Below are 22,798 nucleotides of genomic sequence, written 5' to 3'. Positions count from 1 at the left end.
TGCCTAAAGTATAATTTAATGATTTACATGATCACACAATCAAAAAAGCGGACACATGTCCAGTTTGATACAAATACAACATAATGTATGGTAATTTAAAAAGCAGGTGTCAGTAGGAACCTTCCCCAGAGAAAATAATTCATTACGACTCTTTGGACTCACATGGGTCCCCTTGAATCATCCCCACTATCCCTAAAATGAGTAAGTAAAAATGGAAATACAGGTCTCTTCTGTTAAAATCTATGTTCAGGGCAAAAGCAGTAAGCAATTATAGCAATTCATGCAAATTCTAACGGTTAATTCCTACCTTGTGCTCAGTAGCCCATTCAGCCTCCACTGCAACCTTCAACAGCATTAAAATACTTATGGGAGATGAATAATTGAATGGAATAAATTTAACATAAATCCATTACTATAATAACTACATTAAGTAACAAATCCCTGGAAAGCTTGTTCAACAACTAAAAATGTAACTGTTAACTAGCTTTAACCTGCCTTAGTACAAAGAAATTAATCTTAACTACTAAGTCTTGGTTTAAATTTTAAACTACTTATACTGTTTTTAGCTCAGAGCTGGCTTACATAACTCAATGGTTTGATTTGATATATACCTTACATGTGCAAGATCTTTAAGGTTAATCTGATGGATTCTCTCAAAGCCGTCAGTTTTATAGGTGTAATACATGTTTAAAGATAAACAATTTCCATTCAACAACTCTCAATACAAAACTCCCTTGTGTAACTTAATAGAGCTGAGGTTGTGTCTAGGAAAGAGAACCTAAGAGTAATTGCACTTAACTGAGAGTAATAGCTGTTATAAATGTATTCCAGCAGTAGCAGTTTAATGCTAGTGCTGCACGCATTTGCGTAGTGCATTATTAAGAAGCATTACTGTTTAGAGAGAAAGCTCTATGACTATGTCTTTTTCTTTCAGCTAAAGCTAGATATATTGGAAGAGGATGTGAAATGGCCTGGTCTTCAAAGTTACATGCATTACATGGGACTCCAATGACCCTTCATCATCCTTTATGATTAGTCTTTACACAAATTATATAATTTCTTATTAACAAAGTATGGTTTGGTAAATACAGTATATGAGGTGGTATCAAAAAGTTTCAAGATTAGCTGTTTACAAGCTCTGTTTTTTCATCCCATGATCCCCCTCAGACGCTTTAATATCTGGCAGCAGAATTCGCTATTGTAGATCTGGCCTCTGGGAACTAAATTCTTGTTGAACATTGCTGCAAATGTCAAAAAAGACCATGAGCATGCTTTTAGTTGAGCTGTGGCCCTGCCTGCCTTTAGGGTCAAACCTATACACCCAAGTTTTGTCACCGGTAATGATCCTCGACATGAAGGAGGGGTCATCCATTGTGCGCTGATGGTATTCTTGGCAGACTTTGACCCTTCCTTCCTGGGTCAGCAGCCTGAAGACGAACTTGTCAGTAACACAGAGCATGTTCAACTCGCACATGAGGATTGCCGATGTCGGTGTGTCACTGTTCCATGTGACACACCGACATAGGCAGCAAAGTTGTGGATTGTTCTCCAACAATCATCATGCACAAGTTGCCAAATGGTTTTGACCTTTCTGAAGGACTTTCTGATCTCCTGTTGTCTTCCAGTGATGTTATTTTGCTTTTGAAGTGCGTATGCCACTCAAAACCCTTTGAACGCCTCATTGCAGCATCGCCGTAAACGTCTCTGTGGCAGATTTGCCTGGTGCTCCTGATGCACACAGGATGGTGTCTTGGCACAATAACTGCATGTAGCCGTGTGCTGCCATCTGTTGGCATGTTACTGGTCTTGAAACTTTTTGATATAATCATGTATCAGAACTTAAATCTAATAAAAGGTCATCTAGTAAACTTAGTTGTATTGACTGAGTATCTGATCATTTTATATTTGGGTTGTTACTTATGTAATGCAGACTCCTATAACATTATATGTATAAAAAAACATTTTAAAAAGTTCAGCCTTTTAAAGCAAAAATTTTTTACATCTACGTTTTACAATTTTCTTTTATTTAGACAACCCAAATAAAAGGCACATAAAACATTGTGTTTACATAACTGTTTGTGACATACATACATACATTTAAAAAATGTAGGAATGCTTCACCTTTCTGCTAACCAAAAATTTCCTAGTCTTCATATATACAAAATTATCAATGTTAATGTTCTAATACAAAACGTTTTATAAAAGGTTATTTTATTTTTTTCCTTGCACTTGCCTACCATACCTACAACATCCTCTGAGCTAACTGTTTTGTACAAAGATATACATTCACTGGCATTCACATGGTTCTGCCAATTCATCAAAGCAAACTGTAAAAGGTCAGAACTATCATTTTTACTGTCCAATGTAAAACTTCAAATATCTCCCACCCCTTACTGCTAATCAAACTTTTTTTTTTTTTTTTTTAAAGATACTGTTGGTGCATAATGCATAAAAAATGAAACAGAATACTTTAGGGGAAAAAAAACGCTAATGACAAAAGTTCCACATACGTGATAATCTCCAAAGCAAAATAGATCTAAAATCTTCACAGAGATTTGGTAAACAGGACATGTTAATATGTGGCATTTTAAGATCAGGCACAGAAGTGATGCCACTGGAGGGCCATACATTTATCACAAGCATACTTAAAAAGTTCTGTAATGCTTTAAACCAGTCACATTAGTCCCATTCTTTAAATTCCAGTTCTCAGTGTTTGGGGAAAAGACAGCACCCCTCTTAAAACAAGGCAACATTCTCTGGAGGACATGATGAAAACCTTTTTAGGTGCCTAGATTTTAACTGGAAAGCTCATGCAATGCATGGAACAGTTGTTACAAGTTGAAATGGGGAGACAACATAATTCATAAAAAATAAAGAACATCCAGTAGCTCTTAGGCTTTGCTTAACTCACAGTCCAGACCTGCTTTTTCCTCCCAAATCTATTACATCTCTGATCAGCAAAGAAAAATTACATTTACTTACAATTACTGGTTATTAAATTTATTTCCCAGGTTTTCTCAGGTTAAATAAAAATACAACACATTTGTGCATTTGCTGTCTACACAGTGCCTTGTAGGACCACACCAAAATGATTTTCTCACTTGTCCTGATTTATGATAATCATATAGAGTACATTCTCATGAGACAGGACTATACAGAAGGTGCGAGATGTAATAGATATTGAAGTTAAAGGCATGTTGCTGATCAGAAACAAACAGAATGCATTAGCAGTGCAACTCCGATATTGCTTTTGTCATCCAAAATGGATGAAATGCTTTGCCTTTGTTCATTGCTAGCTTCCTACAGTCACATGGAACACAGATAAGTGTCACTGATAAAAACCAAACCAACAAACCCTGAACGTCAGATGGCAGTTTTGGTTCAATCAAGTGGGAGGGGTGGATAAATAAATTTAACAAATTGCATCTTTCAGCTGTTACAGTTAATGTCACTTTTATGGGACAACAATAAGGATAAAATGGTTTAGTGTATTAAGAGGTGAAAAAATTCAGACGAGTGTTAGGCATGTTCTTACCTACATGAGTGTCAAACGAGTGGGATTCTCTCAGTAAAGACCTTGAGAAAAGGTCCACGCAAGCACAGCCCTCTTCCATAAAGGAAGAAGAATAATGAGTCTAAACACTCCAAAAAGTTCGCGTTAAGGTCTCCTTTCAGTGTACAGGGCTATTACATGGCCCGACATCTTGCTTAACGTTGCAAATTTAAAAACATTTCTCATAATACTGCCATTATATCACCAATCAGATGTGTTCAGTGCAAGACTTGTGTAAAATTTCATGCCCAACACCCAGTAAGCAGAAATATGTCTCAGCTATTCAAAACAATAGTACATAGTCTTTCTTCTACCAGGAATGATCAACTCCAGAAAATATTTTAAAACTAGAATAATAGCTACAGTTTTAAGTGGCTTACAATGAATGTAAAACCAAATAAGCTTCTTACTTAGATAGTATTAAAAATAATTATCTCCCACAAATGGAAGCAACTGTCCCTTTTGTAGTACATAACTCAATGCAATAAAAACTAGGGAATACTGATAAGCAAGCTAAAAATAACAACAACAAAATAATTCATCACAGTTTAAGAAAACTGTTAAAACCAGTCATGCTCACTATTTGATGAAGCAATCTGCTCCTCTCCAAATGGCCATTGGCTGAGATCTGGCACTAATGAAGTGAAATCACCAAACGTACAGCATGCCAGCCTCCACTCCATACGTTAACTACCCCCTTTCCTCTTTCTTATGCTATTTTACTAAACTCTATACATTTCTGGTTCTGCTTAGCCAATAGCCATAATAAGGAAAAACAGAACATCACCTAATACCAACTAGATCTTTACTTTGTTTCTCCATCTGCTGCTACCACACTAAGCTTGGAACTTCTACCTTGCGTCCTTGCTTACCCTTTTTTCACAGCACACTACTAATGGAAGACCAGAACAGGATTTAAAATAAGACACACTGGGTTGGATGAGTAATCAAAAGCTATTTGGGTTCTACCAGGGTGGTGAGGAAGGCAGAACCTGCGAGAGGAACGGCATGCTCTCCATGGGCCTCATGGTGATGTTGAGGGGGCCAGTGATGTTCATGGGCATTGGGGTGCTGATGGCCACTGGGTGCGCGATGTTCATGCCGGTTGCTGTGGCAGGGATGTTCACCGAAGCTATATTGACTGGAGCGGTGATGGTGACCGGGTGCTGCAGGCTCACCGGAGCTGTGATATTCACTGTGTTGGAGGAGATAGTTATGGGGTTGCTGATGGTTCCACGATTCATGCTGGCAGTGCTGGCGGCGGTGGCCGAGGCAGTGACTGGTGTGGCTGAGGCAGAGTTGCATGCGTTGTTAGTGTCTGAAATATAAAGAAAAAACAAGACTAATTTAAAACCCGAGACCGCATCTTCTAAAGCAGTAACGCCCAACCCTGGACCTCAAGGACCCCCTTTTCTCAGCTCCCAGCATACCTGATTTAACCAATTAGCTAAATAATAGCCTTAACTGAGTAAAGGTAAGTTTGGTAAAGCAGGGAAAACAATAAAGAGTGCAAGGAAGAGATCTGCCAGGACCAGGGTTGGGAGGCACTATTCTAAAAAAGCTTAAAAGAAAACTTTCTTTTATAGTCATAAATTTGTGGACACCTGTCTACCACATTCATAAATGTTTTTTCTTTAAACTGCGGCCACAAACTTGGATGCACATATCTATCTAGAATGCCTTTGTTTGTTGTTGGACAGCAATGTCTCTTGACTGGAGCTAAGGAACACAAACCTGTTCCAGTATGACAATGCCACTTTGTGGCAGACTATTATGGACAAAGTGCAGTCCATGATGTCCACATGTCTTTACTTCTAATAGATTTGGCTCAGGAATAGCTTGCCACCCATATTCTTATTACAAAAACATGAATTTGCATGCATTGCACTCCCCCTGCCATACCGAATATGTCTGGTCGGTAACTGCTGCTTGTAAACTCTACTTTGCATCTAGAATGTTTAAACACAAGTGGACGTTCAGCATTCCTTTGTGACTTCCTTAACAAGACACCAAAACTATCAAAACACATATGCCATAATTTTGTTAGCATACATGTTCTATGGCATGAAACATTTAGTAATATTTGCATATTAGATGCAACAGGGTGCACACCTTGATTTTCTTCTCGGTCAAACTGAATTAGATATTGCTGACCCAAATATTAATTAAAATAATTAGAATTAGCCACCAAAGAGGAATTTGTTACAAACTTTAAAGGAAAAATTCTATATCTATTTCTCAAATGTCATTGAAAATGGAATAGACGTGCATTTCTTTGACTTAATGTTTGAGAAAACCCCTAAAAACTCTAAAACATCAAACATTAAAACCACACCTAATACTAAAATCAAAAAATGCAAACAACATGTAAATATGTGGTTTTGAAAATCAGTGAAAGACCAGAGTTAGCAGTGAGAAATCTACAGGCTAGAAAAGAAAGAAAAGCAGGTCCCTGTAGCAGACAGCATGAATGAATTGTCTGAGGAAGTGACATCACCATGGCAGAGGGAGATGCCCACCTGAGTGTGTGTTGTCCTGGTTTGGCGCAGCAGAGGCGAGCGGAGGCCAGGAGGAAGTGGTAGAGGAGGAGGAGGAGGAGTGAGGGGCGAGGGCTGGCGTACCTTTGTTACAGGGTGAGGTGAAGCCGGCCTGGCTGTGCGTCTTCAGGTGGCTGGTGATGTAGGCAGCACTCAGCATCTTTCCGCATATGTTGCAAGTGACTTTACCCTCATGCCGGATCATATGGGAACGCAAGCGGTCTTTGGTGGCAAAAGCAGATGTGCAGGCCTGCCACATACACAGACAGATCAAAAGACAAACAGTGTCATCAGTAACAATATAAGCAATTAATAAAAGAAGTAATAAAAAATCCTTAAACATGCAGCAAGCATCTCAAACTATGCAAGCATCAGTTTTGTTTTTGCAAAAATATTGTTTTAACGCTTAGTATTGAATTGTTTCTGCAAATGATAAAATACTTACTAGGAAACAGTTTTTTTTTTTTTTTTTTAAGTGTCATAGTACTTAAAAAAAAACACTTTTGTTTTGGTTCATAACTAGTGTATAACTACTGTTTACATAATAAATAATCCATATTATAATCCTAAGAATCTTTGTGTTGATATATTTTCCACAAAAATGTTTTCCATTAAAATTTCTTGATAACATGCAGTGCAAACGTACAGAGTAAGCATGGAGTCTTTCCTTGAACATGTACATACATCAACTAATAGATTTTCTTTGTTTTGGCACTGTAGATGACAAGATGGCACTGTAATCACCAGTATGAAAATAGTGTCTAAGGAGACAAAAAATTGTTTTGTGGTGTTAAAAAAAGGGGGAAAAAAGGATGTAGGTATGGAGTATGAAGGAGATCTGATATCTGATGTTAAGAGTTTTTAAAACTGGTATGCTATGTATGGGGAGATGTTGCTGCAAAGTTGGTAACCTCAGAAGAAAAGTTCTCCTGGCTTTAAAAATAAATAAATAAAAAATGGATATCATGAAATCATGGAAGGTCTTTATGCTTACTCTGTATTATCACTACCAAGTATGTTATAGAGACACCTACTGGTGTACTCACTCCTATACAGAAGTGATGAACTGGAATTTAAATGTTTATTTTTAAAACAAAACTGAAACTGCCCTAAGATATCAATGATCATTTAAAATGTTATTTTCAGTAAAAAAAACAAAACGATTTTAACATTCTACAGAAAGAAATACACGGCCTTTAACAAGACTGACAAAAAAATATGCTATTTGTTTTCTTTCAAACAATTATAAAGTAAAACAGTTTATTGCTAAAATATTCTTCTTCTCCCTTTTACTCCACTATCTGATCTAGCACAGTTTCAGCCTGATAAAGATTTTGAATATAAGACAAGTGCCATTTGCACTTTGTACTGTGGAATACAACTGTAAAACAATTACTTGCTTTGGGCTCTTCTGAACTAAAATTATTATACATATATGATACATTGTTCACTAGTAAATAATGATGTGCACAAGAGTCAAGGGAGAAAAACTGGATGTGTTCTCTGGGTAGGAATGTCATTACTCTCTCCTCTGTCAGTCACAGTGACACTCAATCATGGCCATCTGTGAACTTTAAAAATAAAAGCAGGAACATCAGGAGAGAAAGAATCCAATACAGTCAGTATTATTTTATTCTCTAATGTGGTAGAAAGCTTGTTAATGATGTTCATTCTTGCTATATATATTCTATTATTAATCTGCTTGTTTGCTGTATGTATCTTGTGTCAACAAGACATATAGTAGACCTTCTCTTTCCCTTACACATTTAATGTAATTAATTGTCTAGTTTACTCCCAATACCCCAGAGATACAGGCTTCCTCTGGGAAATTTGCTTGGTAGATCAGAAGAGGCACACACTGAATTTACAGGAGACCAACCCTTTCCTGTTCAACCAGAATTTTAAGTTTAACAAGCCAAAAAAAACTAATTTAATCTGTAGCTGGTTTGTTTTAATAATACTACAAATTGAGAAGAGTTACATCATGCAGGCAATGCACAAGCACACATGTTGGTTCTGTCACATTGAGACCTAACCAGCTGACGGTGGCTAAATTTTTCACTAGTTAAAGAGTAAAATGTAAAAGGTTTTGCATTGTGATTGTTTCCATTTCCCTAACAAATGATAAAAAATAAGATTATAAATCTCCCAGATGCCATATTGAATTTTACTTATATACTATTTTATGTAATTAGACCTGTAGATTTGGTGCAGATTATCAAACACATTATTATCGCATCAACTGTATTTAGTGGTAATATGGAATATTTGACTGCAGCTATCCTTATACTATCTGACTATGTAAAGATGTCATGCCAGTATACTTTCTGGCCAGCTGTCCCCACTAAAACAACTAGAGCCCACTGAAAACTGAAACTTCAGGCAAACATACCTAATAAAAACCAATGCCAGAGCCCGTTTTAGAGTGACAGAAACAGAGATTGGCTCCTTACCGTTACTTGGCATTTAAAAGGCCGCTCTGTAGAGTGGACGTGTTTAACATGACAGCTAAGATGATCTGGCCTGTGAAAGGGAAAATAGAAATTACAATAAGATTACTATCTCCTATTTAAAAATAAAGTACTAATAATATCATGACAATACTGCAAACTTAAAGTATAGAGTCAAGATCCGATCCTTGTTGACTGTAAAGAAACGTTACAAGCCTATAAAAACACAACTACAAAACAAATAGTAGAGCGTTAAAGAGAAGCATTATTCTTGGCTAAAGGGCATTCTCACAAGGCACCAGAAATAAAGTTAATCAATTTTGTTATGACTCCCAGAACCCGTCAGGGGAAACAAAGCCCATGCACAAATGTGCCATCATTATTCCCTCTCTCTCTCATATATATATATATATATATATATATATATATATATATATATATATATATATATATATATATATATCTGTCTTATGAAATATAACAGTACATAATCCCAGTACAAGCTTTTGTATTTGCCATGAAATCTATTCTATTTTAAAATTTTAAGAATAGGCAAAAATATATATAATATAGAATATATATTAAATCTATTTTAATTTTATTCTGCCTCAGTTAGTTTTAACTGAATCATTAGTTTGTTACAATGAGCCATAAGAGAAACACAATAGTGTGTGAAGATACTCAATGGTAATTTTTCTCAGCGAACGTTTTTTCAGGAGGTTAAAAGGGTATTTGGTTGTTTGAGATATTTTTAAGAAGACATTACAGTACAAGGGAATTCATTTTCTTGGAAAAGTTGGGGTCAGAGCATAGAAGCAGTCATGATACAGCGCCCCTGGAGCAGAGAGGCCCAAAGACAGTGGCAGTTTGGCAGAGCTACCTACTGCCTATTCAGGAACCCAAAGCCTTTAACCACTGAAAATAATCACTGCCCAATTCTTAATCAATCTTGTGGTCTCTAAACTGGTCCTCAGACCTCTACGGACTCCTTTTTAAACATTTCTGTTATTTACTAGTTCCCAAAAGATTGTGTTGGATGCTGTTTGGAAACAAGACTAAATAAAATCTTAAAACCCACCTGGAAAAGCCTTTGCTACAGACGGAGCAGATGTAGGGCTTGTGCACGCCACCGTCATGCGAACGCACATGGTAGGTCATGCGGTCCTTTCTCTTGAAGCGCTGGTGGCAGATGGGACACTCGAAAGGCTTCTCGTCCGAGTGTGACAGCTTGTGCCGGTTCAGGTGGTAGACGTCGCGGAAGGCTTTACCACACATCTCACAGCCGTGGTTCTTCTTCACTGGTTTCGGGGGCTTTTTGGGTACACTGGGCTGCTGCTGGGACAGAGTGGCCATTGCACCCACTGTTACTGTGGCCGAGTTGGTCCCTGTTGTCAGGATACCAGCAGAGACATAGGTGGGGTTGCCGTTGCTATCTCGCTGTTGCACAGGGGAGATCATGGGCACCATGGTGGGAGCTGCTGGTGTCTTTTTGGGCCGGGACACCATCTTGATGCCCGTGTGACAAGACTCGTGCCGCCGTAGATGATAGCTGTCACGGAAAGACTTGCTGCAGTAGCCGCAGATGAAGGGCGTTTTTGACTTAGGCTCCTTCTTAACTACCACTGGACCTCCGCCACCTCCCCCTCCACCGCCCCCTCCTCCTCCACCTGTCCCACTGGCCATGGTGTCCTTGAGGAGCTCGGCCGCACTGACTGGTGGCTTCTGCTCCAGTGGGATGGGGAGCACAGGCTTTTGGTCTTGGGGTTCTGTTCCAGCATTGAGGAGAGGCAGCAGACTGTTCTGGCCAACCTGGTGCTGGTGGTGAAGAGTGTCATTTGTCTGCTCAATGGAAAGAAAGAATGTATAAAAATCCCCTTGCAAAAAACATTTCACACTCAAAAATTTATAACATTTTTAGTTGCCACTAACTTTTGCCTGATTAAGCAAAGAACCAGAAATATTCCAAAAACTCTCTTATACTTGACAGCAATCACACAGTGCTCATTTTAACCAGTACATATTTCTATTTGGCACATATTTTACAAACAAAGGAGAACCCTATAATATATTTAGAACGTGTGTACATTTTCTTTTCTTTAATACCATTATTATAATGAGTTCAACAAATATGACCCATCCTCCTGCACACTGATAGAGCACTGAGCTGTGACCTCTGACCTGCCCAGTTGAATTCCTAGCAGTATAGTTTGCTATAAAATAATGTTCTAGCAATGTTGTAGTAGACAAGCCAAGAGTAGAATGACGGTGGTAAATCTTTATCTGAAATAGAACATGACTCATTTTAAAAGCATCTGTGCAACACGGAAAAACAAGCAGCCGCGGCTGAGACCCGGGAAGTTTCAGAACGCGGATATGCACATGTGAGAGTGATATCATTAGACAGACAGACAGATAAGAAAAAAAGAAGAAAAAAAAAACCCTAGTACATTACTCCCTTGCATGATTCTGCATACACTTAGAATCTGACTTTAATGCAGAGTTATGCCTAACTATTAAATGGTAATACTAATACAAAATAACCATGTAGGCTATAGAACACGAGACAGATAAGGATGGAGTTCCTAGAAATTCTAGTCTCTGCAAAGAGAAAGACAGATATACCATTAGATAACTACAGCCTCTTCTAATGAGGAACTGATGGAAGGTCAAAATCATTCTGATGAAACTGTGAACTGTGTTTTAGGAACAGTAATGTCGCTACATGAGCTAGATCAAGTCACCAAGTGAGTACAGAGAGAGAGAGAAAAAAAAAAGTTTTTCCTCGAATGTATGTCTGACATGGACCCCTTCGTGTCTCTGGCAGCTTAGCATAAAGAGACACGTAGCATGTTGCCATAACGACACCTAAATCTGTTACATGTAAAGTGATCTCTGAATATCATGAAAGCCATTCCACATGTGACTCGGGGCGCAGCCCTGTTCTGGCTCAGGAAGACATGCCAAAACTACTAGGTCTGTGCGTTACAGACCCTACATCTAAACCCTACTATGTAAAAGGACAACAAAGTCAAGTTGTCTAAAGGAGAAGGAATAGCACACAGTGAGGGTGAGCCCATTATATATATATTTAACAGAAAAAGACCTCGTCCATATTTCTCACTTTAAAACATTACATACTACCAGCAAATCCAGGTAAAATGTACTACTGGTAATCTTTAAATAGACTTGTCTTTTAAGCAAGAAGAAAACCAGGGTCCCCCGCCCCTTAGAATGATACCTAATTTAAACCAATGATACAAAAATATTTTAAGCAAACTTTAATTACAGACTGAACGGAACAAAAAGACTACAGAGAGGTCAGCACGTCTTGACACAGAATTGAATGACTACACTGTCATTACAGCTTGTCCATCCTGCAGCTGCCTGCACAGTCACATTGGTCATGGCATCGATAGCAAGACAAAAGTGTGAGAAAGTGGATAAGAAAGAAAGAAATAGAAGTGCAGTGAAAAACTGCATGCATGAATACGGTTATTCTCTGTACAAAAAAGCTTTACCAGCAACCTGTACCGTAGACGACACTTAAACATAAGTATGCTTAAGTGTCTTAGCAGCATGTATTAGAGTATATCTTACTATTATATTCCGTAAGGTTTAAACACCACTGTGTTCGACATAAGGCATTTTGTAGACTGGCTGTAATGGTTTAATATTCCATTAAAACAGATTTTACTTTCTGGATTGTCTATTCCACAGGGAAGTGAATATTCATACATAATATTCACTATAATATTCAATATTAGAACTAGTCCATTCGACAGCAGGGTAAAACTGGTAAAGAGCTGAAAATGAGTATAAAGAAGTGGTGTATAGTGTAACACTATAGCAGTAAGAACTGCTCATTTTACAATCTATTATTATAACCAGAATTTTTTTTTGGAGAAACCCTGGCTTGATCTGCTGAAATTCAAAATCAACATTGCTGTAAATGGTGAATTTTAGCATGAATAATAATAAAGAATTGTGCAGCACGTTTCTGGCCAAGCATTAGATTAGTTTCTAAACACATCAAGCTTTGGTTTCAACTTGGTTGTTACTACTCCATCTGGGACCCATTTTAACAAGCCAACCAAGTCACACTGTAGAGTTTTTATCTAATGTGTATTCACCTGCCAATTTTTTTGAACTCAGCCATTACACAAAACAGAGACTGAATTTGCATTAATGCAGGAACTGAACTCAGACTCAAGTTTTTTTTTTGTCTGCTACAGACGGATTAAGCGATGCCTGTTGGGAGCTAGACAATGCCACGCTTATGAATAACCTCAGACGCCTCGCGAACAATGCCGGGTGACGCGCTACACCACCGTCTCATTAGATGCTGAATCACAAGGAGGGAATCAAGCAGAATAATCCCTTTCAGCTTTTTTGCCAAGGGAAAATAATCACTGATGCTTCAATGACACTCGTTTTTTCCCTCTTTTATAATAAAGGTTTTCTATTACAATCAAAATGACACATAAATCAAGCAACATGTCTCTGAAAGTTGTACGAGTTTTGTCATTAATGTGGTTAGTAATTAAGTGTACACTTGGTCCATATTAACCTCTCAGAACATGTGAAAAGTTAACCTTAGATTTACAGTGTCGGGAAGTTAGTTACACCTTTTTACTTCTAATCTCACTCTTCAGTGATCAAACAATGTTCTGAGTGCTGACTTTCACACCGTTCTCTAGGTTTTCCAGTTAATGCCTTAAAAATGTAATGGGACAGAAAACACTTCCAGATCTTATTAACACTAAAAGTAAGGGAACATTGCTAAATCAATTAGTTGAATTATATCCTTAACATGGAGCAATATGTGAACATTGAGCAACATGCTTAATACACAGATAAAATAATGACCATTTAGAAAGATTGTGCATCTGTATATGATTAAACGAAGAAAATAAAGTGGGTATATACTATATGAACAAAAAGTATTTGGCCAAACCTGTAATGATATACTGTAGTATCCAAGGACACACACACATACACACACACACAATTCAATATTGAGCTGGTCCCCCTTATGCAGCTATTACAGCTTTCACTCTTCTTGAAAGTTTACAAGATTTAGAAGTGTTTCTGTGGAAATTCGTACCCATGATGTTGGACAAGATGGCCTGGCTCACAATGTCTATGTTCTAGTTCATCCCAAAGGTGTCTGATGGGGTTGTGTTCAGGGCTTGATGCAAGCCAGTCCAGTTCTTCCACACCGTCTTTATAGTTCTTGCTTTGTGCACTGGGGCACAGTCTTGGAATAGAGAAGGGCCTTTCCCAAACTGTTGCTATAAAGTTAAAAACATAGCATTGCCCAATATGTCTTGGTATGCTGACACTTTTAAGATTGCCTTTCACTGGGGTTAAGGGGCCTGGGTGAAACACCTCAATCCAAAAATTAACAGGTTTGCCCCAATACTTTTGTCCATATAGTGTATTTCTTGCATATATAAACTTAATACAGACACAAACTAGGTTGCAAGCTGTATTGTCAGATCAGTGTGTGTTTGTCGGGCTCATGGCCAAAATTTCAAGCAGCAATCAATTCTGTGAACATGAATTCATATCTTTACAGTTTTGTAACGTGCAGTCACGTGTATGAAGCGGATAGACCGTGCTTTCCTGTAGGCACTGGCTTTATATTTGTTGCATGTCATTATAAAGTGTAATGCATGCAGAATGCGGCACTTCACTACTCAAAACATAGCTGAGATTCCATCTGCAGCCCGCCGATGCTGCGTTTTCAAAATAGGAGTTTGAGGAGAAAACATCCCGCTCCATTCTTTAATCTGTTTATGATGTGCTGAAGCGTAAACAGTGGGAGATAAATAAAAAAACAGCACAGACTGCACGGCTCTCTGTACACGCACAGGGGAGACTCTGGACCAGTGTCTCGCGCGCAGCACGAGCGTGTAGATAAACCGCGTTCACAAAATGCTAACGCTGCTAACGAAAAGTTGTTTGCTTGAACATATCCACCCTACAGTATTCATAAGCTCACTGGGTAAACATAAGAAACTAGTCTGGTCTTAGCTCTGGTGTGTTGGCCGCGCTCTGTGAACACCATGCACCCATTAAATCAATGAGGGCATCATTTAAAAAAGTGTCCGACATGCTGGCAGGCAGAAAGTAAGCAGCTTGCTAAGCTAACGCGAGGATAAAACAAGCACACCCCGGAGTAAAACCGAGGAAACGACAGCCATAAGGCTCCTTTCGAGTGTCTCATCTCCCTCGCACACTCACTCACACTCCACAGCTGGAAGTCTGGCGCTGATGTAGCCAGTTAGCTAAACTCGCTAGCTCGCTAATGTAACCTGGCACGCTAGCTACCCCAGCTAGCTACCATTGTTTTTGCTTGAATAGATTTAGCTTTTGAAAACATAATGTTTTTCCAAACATGAAATATCAGCGGTGTAAACAATCTTTAAGACTGCCAGCGGCTCATATTTATTGAAAATGTTTCTCTTACCTGAAATAAAAATGAGCTCCAGCTCGGCTCCATTGCAACACTTAGCTAAAAAAAAAAATCTGCAGGAAACCTACAAGAAATCTACAACAAAGCAGCTAAACATGGCAGCTGCTCCAACTTCCTGTAACCCTGCAGGGCCAAACCATCGCCTGAGAAAAGCGCCGCTGCTGTTGGGATTGTCCACACACACACATACACAACACAAACACAGCACAACATATTACATTTACTTGATTTAACATGTAGCTAACAGATCAACAATAAATCTGTGGAAAGAAAGTCAAAGTATATTTTTTTTTAAATAAACGAAAATAAACAGAAGCTTCTCCATTTTATTTAATGATTTAGTAGTAACTACTTCCTATGTTTTGCTCTTTATATACATTTATTATGTTTTAATTCATATTTGAAAATGTATTTATGATATGTTATCCTGTGCATTTTATTAAACTTTTAATCAGTTCCATATAGGGTTTTAAAGCGATTAAATGAGATACCATGTGTAGAAACAGTATTATTTTTATATTCAAATTAATTCACACCATTTTTAAAAATCAATTTATGTTCACATATCCAGTTAATTATTATACACACACCCAAATAGTCAACTACAAAATTACGAGCATGGTGGCACAGTGGTTTGGTGTTTAGCAATGCACTCTTAGAATCCAGAGTCTGCCTTGGGGATGAAATTAACATATTCTCCCCGTGCTTAGTGGCATGAACTTTGCATGTTCGCCCCGTGCTTAGTGGAATGAAGTTTGCATGTTCTCCCCGTGCTTAGTGGGTTCCCTACAGGTACTCCAGTTTCCTCTTACAGTCCAAAGACATGCAGAATAGGCTAATTGGCATTCCCAAATTGCCCGTAGTTGAGCGTGTGTGCTCGCCCTGTGATAGATTGGCACCCAGTCCATGTCTCCATGAAGGCCCCCCGGCAACCCTGCATACAGGATACAACAGTATAGACAATGATATAAAAATAGAGTGATAAAGTGTTCACATATAAAATTAATTACCATAAACATACCCAAATAATCAAATACAGAACTATGAAAAAAAAATTAAACATTTGAAGAAACTACTAACTTTTTGATCCAATGAAAATGACTGTCACACTCTCACATGTAACTATTAATTTTTTTAAATTTTGTCCCATCGTTAATATTTTCCACTACAAATTTGACTTCTTAAAAATATTAACCCCAAAATCTAGTAACTTGGAATTTCATTCTCACTCACTCACTCATCTTCTAGACCGCTTAATCCTGTATTCAGGGTCGGGGGGGACCTGGAGCCTATCCCAGGAGACTTAGGGCACGAGGCAGGGTACACACTGGACAGGGTGCCAATTTATCGCAGGACACACACATACACTCACACACTCATTCACACACTACGGGCAATTTGGGAATGCTAATTAGCCTAACCTGCATATCTTTGGACTGTGGGAGGAAACCGGAGTACCCAGAGGAAACCCACCAAGCACCGGAGAACATACAAACATTAACATGGTTTTATGGCTTCCTGATGAAAACCAATTTTTCTAGGCTTTAAACCTGCACAGTGGCTCTGACTGGGAATCAAATCCAGGTGGCGGCAGTGAGAGTGCCACATGCACTTAGTGGTTAAGGCACTAGGCTACTGATCGGAAGGTCCCAGGTTCAACCCCACCACCAAGTTGCCACTGTTGGACATTTGAGCAATTCCATCAACTGTTCAGATGTATGATGAGATGAACTGTAAGTTGCTTTGGATAAGGTTGTCTGTGAAAAATGCTGTAAATGGATTGTGAAGGAACCCCCCCCCCCCCCCCCTTGGGCTATATGGGGCTCTGATAATAATAACACAAAAGGTCTGAAACAATTTGAATATAGTGTAGGATTAATTGTGGGATTGGCAATATGTTTAACCTAAATATATATTAAAAAGCTAAAAGAATGATGCATATATTCTATTTTTCTACTTTTATTTTCTACTTATATCTAGCAAATTTGGACATACACAGATCTCATTGTCAGTAAATCTGTTCTGTTCTATTCTAAACAGTCCAGAGTACACCAAAATAATATTATGGTCGCAGCAGGCCCACATTAATTTAGCATAATTTTACATTTTAAAAACTAAAATATAATTAAATATAGTGTGATGGGTAAAACTCAGATTTCATCATGTAATCTATTTGACTTTTCCAAACCAACACACACACAACAGCAAACATTGGCCTCTCTAAGCAGAGCCATGCAGTGGTGGTGTTTTTTTCAAATGGGCAGAAGTGTATACAGCAAGTACAGCAAGACTGGGATCAAGTTGGAGCTTTTATGTGACCAAATCACTGCTTCACACTCTCACACACTGTGAAAAGACCATCAAGTTTAAAAGAGGAGAAGAGAGAAGCCACTATGACCTATCATCTGTTTTGCTAATTTAATTTTTATGTACTAAATCATGCTAATGAGCTGAGATGCTTGTAATATTTGGATAAAAAACATTTAATAATTTTTTACTTTATTTTGTTTATATAACTATTTTAGTTTATATAAGATTTTATATTTTATATTTTATTTTAGATTAACATATTTCTCTGTATAAATATATTTTACCATTTTAATTATTCACATTTAAGTGAGATAGAAATGCTTAATGAATTAGCATTGCCCCTTCCAGCAAATTCTTCTGAATGGTGTTTTTAACTGGAGACGTTACCTCCCATTGTACCTTTAACTCTTTGCTGCGCTGTTCATTGAAGTCTGACTACAGTTCACTGTATTGCGTGGAAGGCCTAAATACATTTAGTCAACGCATTCTTCCAGAACTCCCTCAGTGGAGTTCATTCCCTCTTACAGGCTTCTCTACAAATGTAGACTTATCCATGGAAAAAACGCATTTTGGCATTTTTGACAAATCGCACATGGTTAGTGCCTACCTATTTCTGTATGTCTAGCCTATATAAATTGCAGCTTGATCAATTTGTATCACCTTTAACTTACAAAAGTTGTTATAGAATTTGATACATGTTGTAAACTTACTCTATAAATGTAGGTGAAAGAGAGCGATGAATGGATTAAATGAACGAAACATTCCGGCAGTTTTAATTTTATATCTAGGGCACCATCAGCATTTATGTGATTATTACATAAACATAAATTCAAATAACATATTTTCACCTGAGTTTATCTTTGAGGTGCACTTCTCCAGCATGCTCAGCATTAAACAGCTGTTTAATCTCCTGATTTTAAGCAATGAGTTTTCACTACAAATTTTGACTGTTTATTTTATTGCTCTTTATAGAAGTTTCTTTTATGCAGAAATGTTTTTTTAAAAGCATCTTTTGCTTATGCCATATTTTTGAGTGTGCCCAAGGCGTTTGCACAGTACTATAAGTAAAATAGTTTTTAGATTTTACTGAGAATATGGAGAATATGAGTTCTTCTGGTAACTTTGTTACACTCACTCCTTTCTATTTTTATGTAAATCCCAGGAGCGTACATTAGGTTTTTTGTTTCCATGTGAAAACTGGTCTGTCTTGTACCATTTTTTTTTCTGTACAGCCATGCATATATTCTCCTGTAATGTTATTTATTTATAAATGTTTAAGTTATATATGGAAATACTGAATAATTTTGTACATAATTATGCAGACATGATAAACATACAGTATATAACAAAATTGGTACAGCATATACGTAATATGGACTTTTGCAGAGTACTGAATGTGTACCAAGAATCCAGCACAGGCTGTTATGTAATTTGTAGTTTTATTCAGCATTTTAACACAACCTATTTTATTTAGAATTTACATAAAATAAGTAACATTAAATGAGTAATCATTAAAATAATTAAATAAATGCAGAGTTTGATTACTTGAAGCTTCATTTACTGTTAAACACATTAACCATGTTATCCTGGTCAGGGCTTTATCCCAGGAACACTAGGAGAGGTGGGAGGATTCATCATGGATTGGGAAAATTTGCACAGTTGTTTTATTGAATCCAAATGTTCCCTTATAATAATATCTGAGGTGGTTACATATACCCAACAAATTTAGTGAATACAGATTAGAAATATGCTAGACTACTTCTATAAGTGTTTTCCCATACATGATCAGCTACTTTGTCCTCACAGGATGAAGCATGGGGGACTGATCAATTCTCAGACGCTTTCTAGTTGAGGTTCAGAACCACTCCACAGTGCCTGGAAAGATCTGGCTGACAGTGTGACTGATCTTCCGAATTCTGCTAGTAAACAGTCCAAGTTCATCTGCAACACACTCCAGCCAGGCTGTAACAACGTCTGCTATGACACATTTGTGCCAGTCTCACACTGCACTTCTGGGTCTTCCAGATTCCGTCCTTAAGTGCTTATTGTTGTTAAAACATCAGCAACATTTTTGATGTAATGCATTATACTCTTTAATTTCCTCATACTTATTTCACAGAGTAATTGACCAGTTTAAAATCTAAGGAATAAAACACTTTGGGATGTGCTGTTCATACAAGAAAATATTAAATAACAGCATGATGTGATCCATTAGTTTGCTTCTTCTTCTTTGTCTTTCGGCTGTTCCCTTTCAGGGGTCGCCACAGTGAATCCTCTGCCTCCATCTAACCCTATCCTCTGCATCCTCTTCTCTCACACCAACTAACTTCATGTCCTCTCTCACTGCACCCATAAATCTCCTCTTTGGTCTTCCTCTAGACCTCCTGCCTGGCAGTTCCAACCTTAGCATCCTTCTACCGATATATTCACCATCTCTCCTCTGAACATGTCCAAACCACCTCAATCTGGCCTCTCTGACTTTATCTCCAAAACATATAACATGGGTTGTCCCTCTGATAAACTCATTCTTGATCCTATCCATCCTTGTCACTCCCAAAGAGAACCTCAACATCTTCACCTCTGCTACCTCCAACTCTGCCTCCAGTCTTTTCTTCAGCTACCTCTGCTCCCTGTATCCTCACCGTTCCTCTTGGGTTCCTCTCATTAACACACATGTATTCCATCTTACTGTGGCTAACCTTCATTCCTCTGCTTTCCAGAGCATACCTCCACCTCTCCAAATTTTCTTCCACCTGTTCCCTGTTCCCGCTACAAAGCACAATGTCATCTGCAAACATCATAGTCTATGGAGATTCCTGTCTAACCTCATCTGCCATCCTGTCACCATCCACCTCCACCTTGAACTCTTCTGTCACACCTACAGCACATCTCACCACTGTCTTACAGCTCTCATACATGTCCTGCACCACTCTAACATACATCTCTGCCACTCCAGACTTCCTCATACAACACCACAGCTCCTCTCACCTTCTCTAAATCTACAAAGACACAATGCAACTCTTTATTACCTTCTCTGTACTTCTTCACCAGCATCCTCAAAGCAAATACTGCATCTGATGTACTTTTTCTAAGCATGAAACCATATTGCTGCTTACAAATGCTCAACTCTGCCCTTAACCTAGCTTCCACTACTCTTTCCCACAGCTTCATTGTATGGTTCATTAGCTTTATGCCTCTGTAATTGCCACAGCTCTGCAAATCTCCCATGTTCTTAAAAATCGGCACCAATACACTTCTCCTCCATTCCTCTGGAATCCTCTCACTCTCCAAAATCTTGTTAAACAAACTAGTTAGAAACTCTACTGCCACCTCTCCTAAGCATTTCCATAACTCCACAGGTATGTCATCAGGACCAACAGCCTTTCCACTCTTCATCCTCTTCAACGCCCTTCTCACCTCACTTTTACTAATATTTGCTACTTCCTGTTCCACAACAGTCACCTCTTCTACTCTTTGTTCTCTTTCATTTTCCTCATTCATCAACTGTTTGAAATATTCCTTCCATTTTCCCATCACCCACCTGGCATCTGTCAGTACATTTCCATCTCTATCTTTAATCACTCTAACTTGCTGCACATCCTTCCCATCTCTATCTCTCTGCCTTGCCAACCTGTACAGATCCACCTCTCCCTCCTTACTATCCAATCTAGCATACAAGTCCTCATATGCTCTTTGTTTGGCCTTTGCCACTTCTACCTTCACCTTACGCTGCATCTCCCTGAGAGAGTCCTATCTACTCTCTTCAGTCCTCTCAGAGTCCCACTTCTTCTTAACTAGCCTCTTTCCCTGTATACACTCCTGGACTTCCTCGTTCCACCACCAAGTCTCCTTGTCCACTTTCCCCTTACCTGATGATACACCAAGTACCCTCCTACCTGTCTCCCTGATCACATTGGCTGTAGTTGTCAAGTCAACTGAAAACTCCTGACCACCCATAGCCTGTCTTAACTCCTCCCTAAAGACTTCACAACATTCTTCCTTTCTCAGCTTCCACCACTTTGTCCTCTGCTCTGCCTTTGTCCTCTTCACCTTCCTCACCACCAGGGTTTTTTTTTTTACACACCACCATTCTGTGTTGTCTGGCTACACTCTCCCCTACCAACAATTTGCAGTCACTAATCTCTTTCAGATTACAACGTCGACACAAGATGTAGTCGACCTGAGTGCTTCTGCCTCCACTCTTATATGTCACCCTATGTTCCTGCCTCTTCTGAAGGAAAGTATTTACTACTGCCATTTCCATCCTCTTTGCAAAGTCCACCACCATCTGTCCTTCTACATTCCTGTCCTGAAGACCAAACCTGCCCATCACATTTTCATCACCTCTGTTCCCTTCCCCAACATGTCCATTGAAGTCTGCACCAATCACCACTCTCTCACCTCTGGGGATGCTCTGCATCACTTCATCTACCTCCCTCCAGAATGTCTCCTTCTCTTCTTACTCACATCCTACCTGTGGGGCATAGCCACTATATAATGTAACAACATTTAATATCTCCCCTTCAATATCCAGCTTTAGATTTATCAACCTGTCTGATTCACCTCTAGAACACTCTTAACAAACTCCTCTTTTAGAATAACTCCTACTCCATTTCTTTTCCTATCCACACCATGGTAAAACAATTTGAACCCTGATCCTAACTTCTAGCCTTGCTACCTTTCCACCTGGTCTCCTGGACGCACAGTATATCCACCTTCCTTCTCTGCATCATATCAACCAACTCTCTTGCCTTCCCTGTCATAGTCCCAACATTTAAAGTCCCTACTATCACTCCTAAACTCTTGCCTTTCCTTTTCTCTCTCTGCTTTCAAACACAACTTCCTCCTCTCCTTTTTCGACCAACAGTAGCCCAATTTCCACCGGTACCCTGTAGGTCAACAGCACCAGTGGGGGTCGTTGTTAACCCGGGCCACGACGGATCTGGTATGGAAATTATATTCGTGATTCGCATCATTGATTTGGCAAATGTTTTTACGTCGGATGCCCTTCCTGACACAACCCTCTGCATTTATCCAGACTTGGGACTGGCACAAGAAGACACTGGATTGATCCATTAGTATGCTGAAGTTTAATATTTTCAAATAAACAAATGCCCTAATATGTTTTATTCCTTTTGTACAACAGCAATTTATTAATGATTTTCTAGTACTTTAGTATTTTCTAAAATTTTGTCAAATACCCAAGAAACAAGTTAGATTCTATTATCAGTATTACATTACAGAAACCATAAAGTGAATTTCAAAAACCCATCTAGGATTTATTTTTTGTTAAATAACAACACATTTTAATCATTTCATTATTAAGCTTAGAATATGAAGAGTGGCTGTCTTACCATTCCCTATAGATTACCTGTTACTGTAGAACCAATAATTTATGAAAATGATAACTTTACTATCAACCCATACTAATTCCTGCCAGAAGTATTGTCAAAGCTGGTTTGATGGAAAA

The 22,798-nt window shown here is 38.5% G+C and overlaps 1 protein-coding gene across 2 annotated transcripts; it reads right to left on the bottom strand.

The window, feature by feature from the left end:
- Positions 1 to 2,003: 2,003 nt before the first annotated feature.
- vezf1b (vascular endothelial zinc finger 1b) lies at positions 2,004 to 15,112 on the bottom strand. 2 transcript variants are annotated; one of them, XM_053506956.1, is made up of 5 exons: positions 15,013 to 15,112; positions 9,619 to 10,379; positions 8,544 to 8,613; positions 6,073 to 6,340; positions 2,004 to 4,871 (listed from the first exon to the last, which is right to left on the bottom strand). In XM_053506956.1, exons 1-5 carry the CDS (start codon positions 15,043 to 15,045, stop codon positions 4,519 to 4,521), a joined length of 1,485 nt encoding a protein of 494 aa, XP_053362931.1. In that variant the 5' UTR covers positions 15,046 to 15,112; the 3' UTR covers positions 2,004 to 4,518. The 2 variants fall into 2 exon arrangements, with proteins under 2 accessions (XP_053362931.1, XP_053362932.1); XM_053506957.1 differs by having other exon boundaries at positions 6,175 to 6,340.
- Between the last annotated feature and the right edge of the window lie 7,686 nt (positions 15,113 to 22,798).

The sequence above is a fragment of the Clarias gariepinus genome, chromosome 11 (genome assembly GCF_024256425.1).
Source record: "Clarias gariepinus isolate MV-2021 ecotype Netherlands chromosome 11, CGAR_prim_01v2, whole genome shotgun sequence".
NCBI classification, from domain to species: Eukaryota; Metazoa; Chordata; class Actinopteri; order Siluriformes; family Clariidae; genus Clarias; species Clarias gariepinus.
The sequence above is the reverse complement of the archived record's forward strand: the minus strand, read 5'-3'. Positions and strand labels throughout refer to the sequence as shown.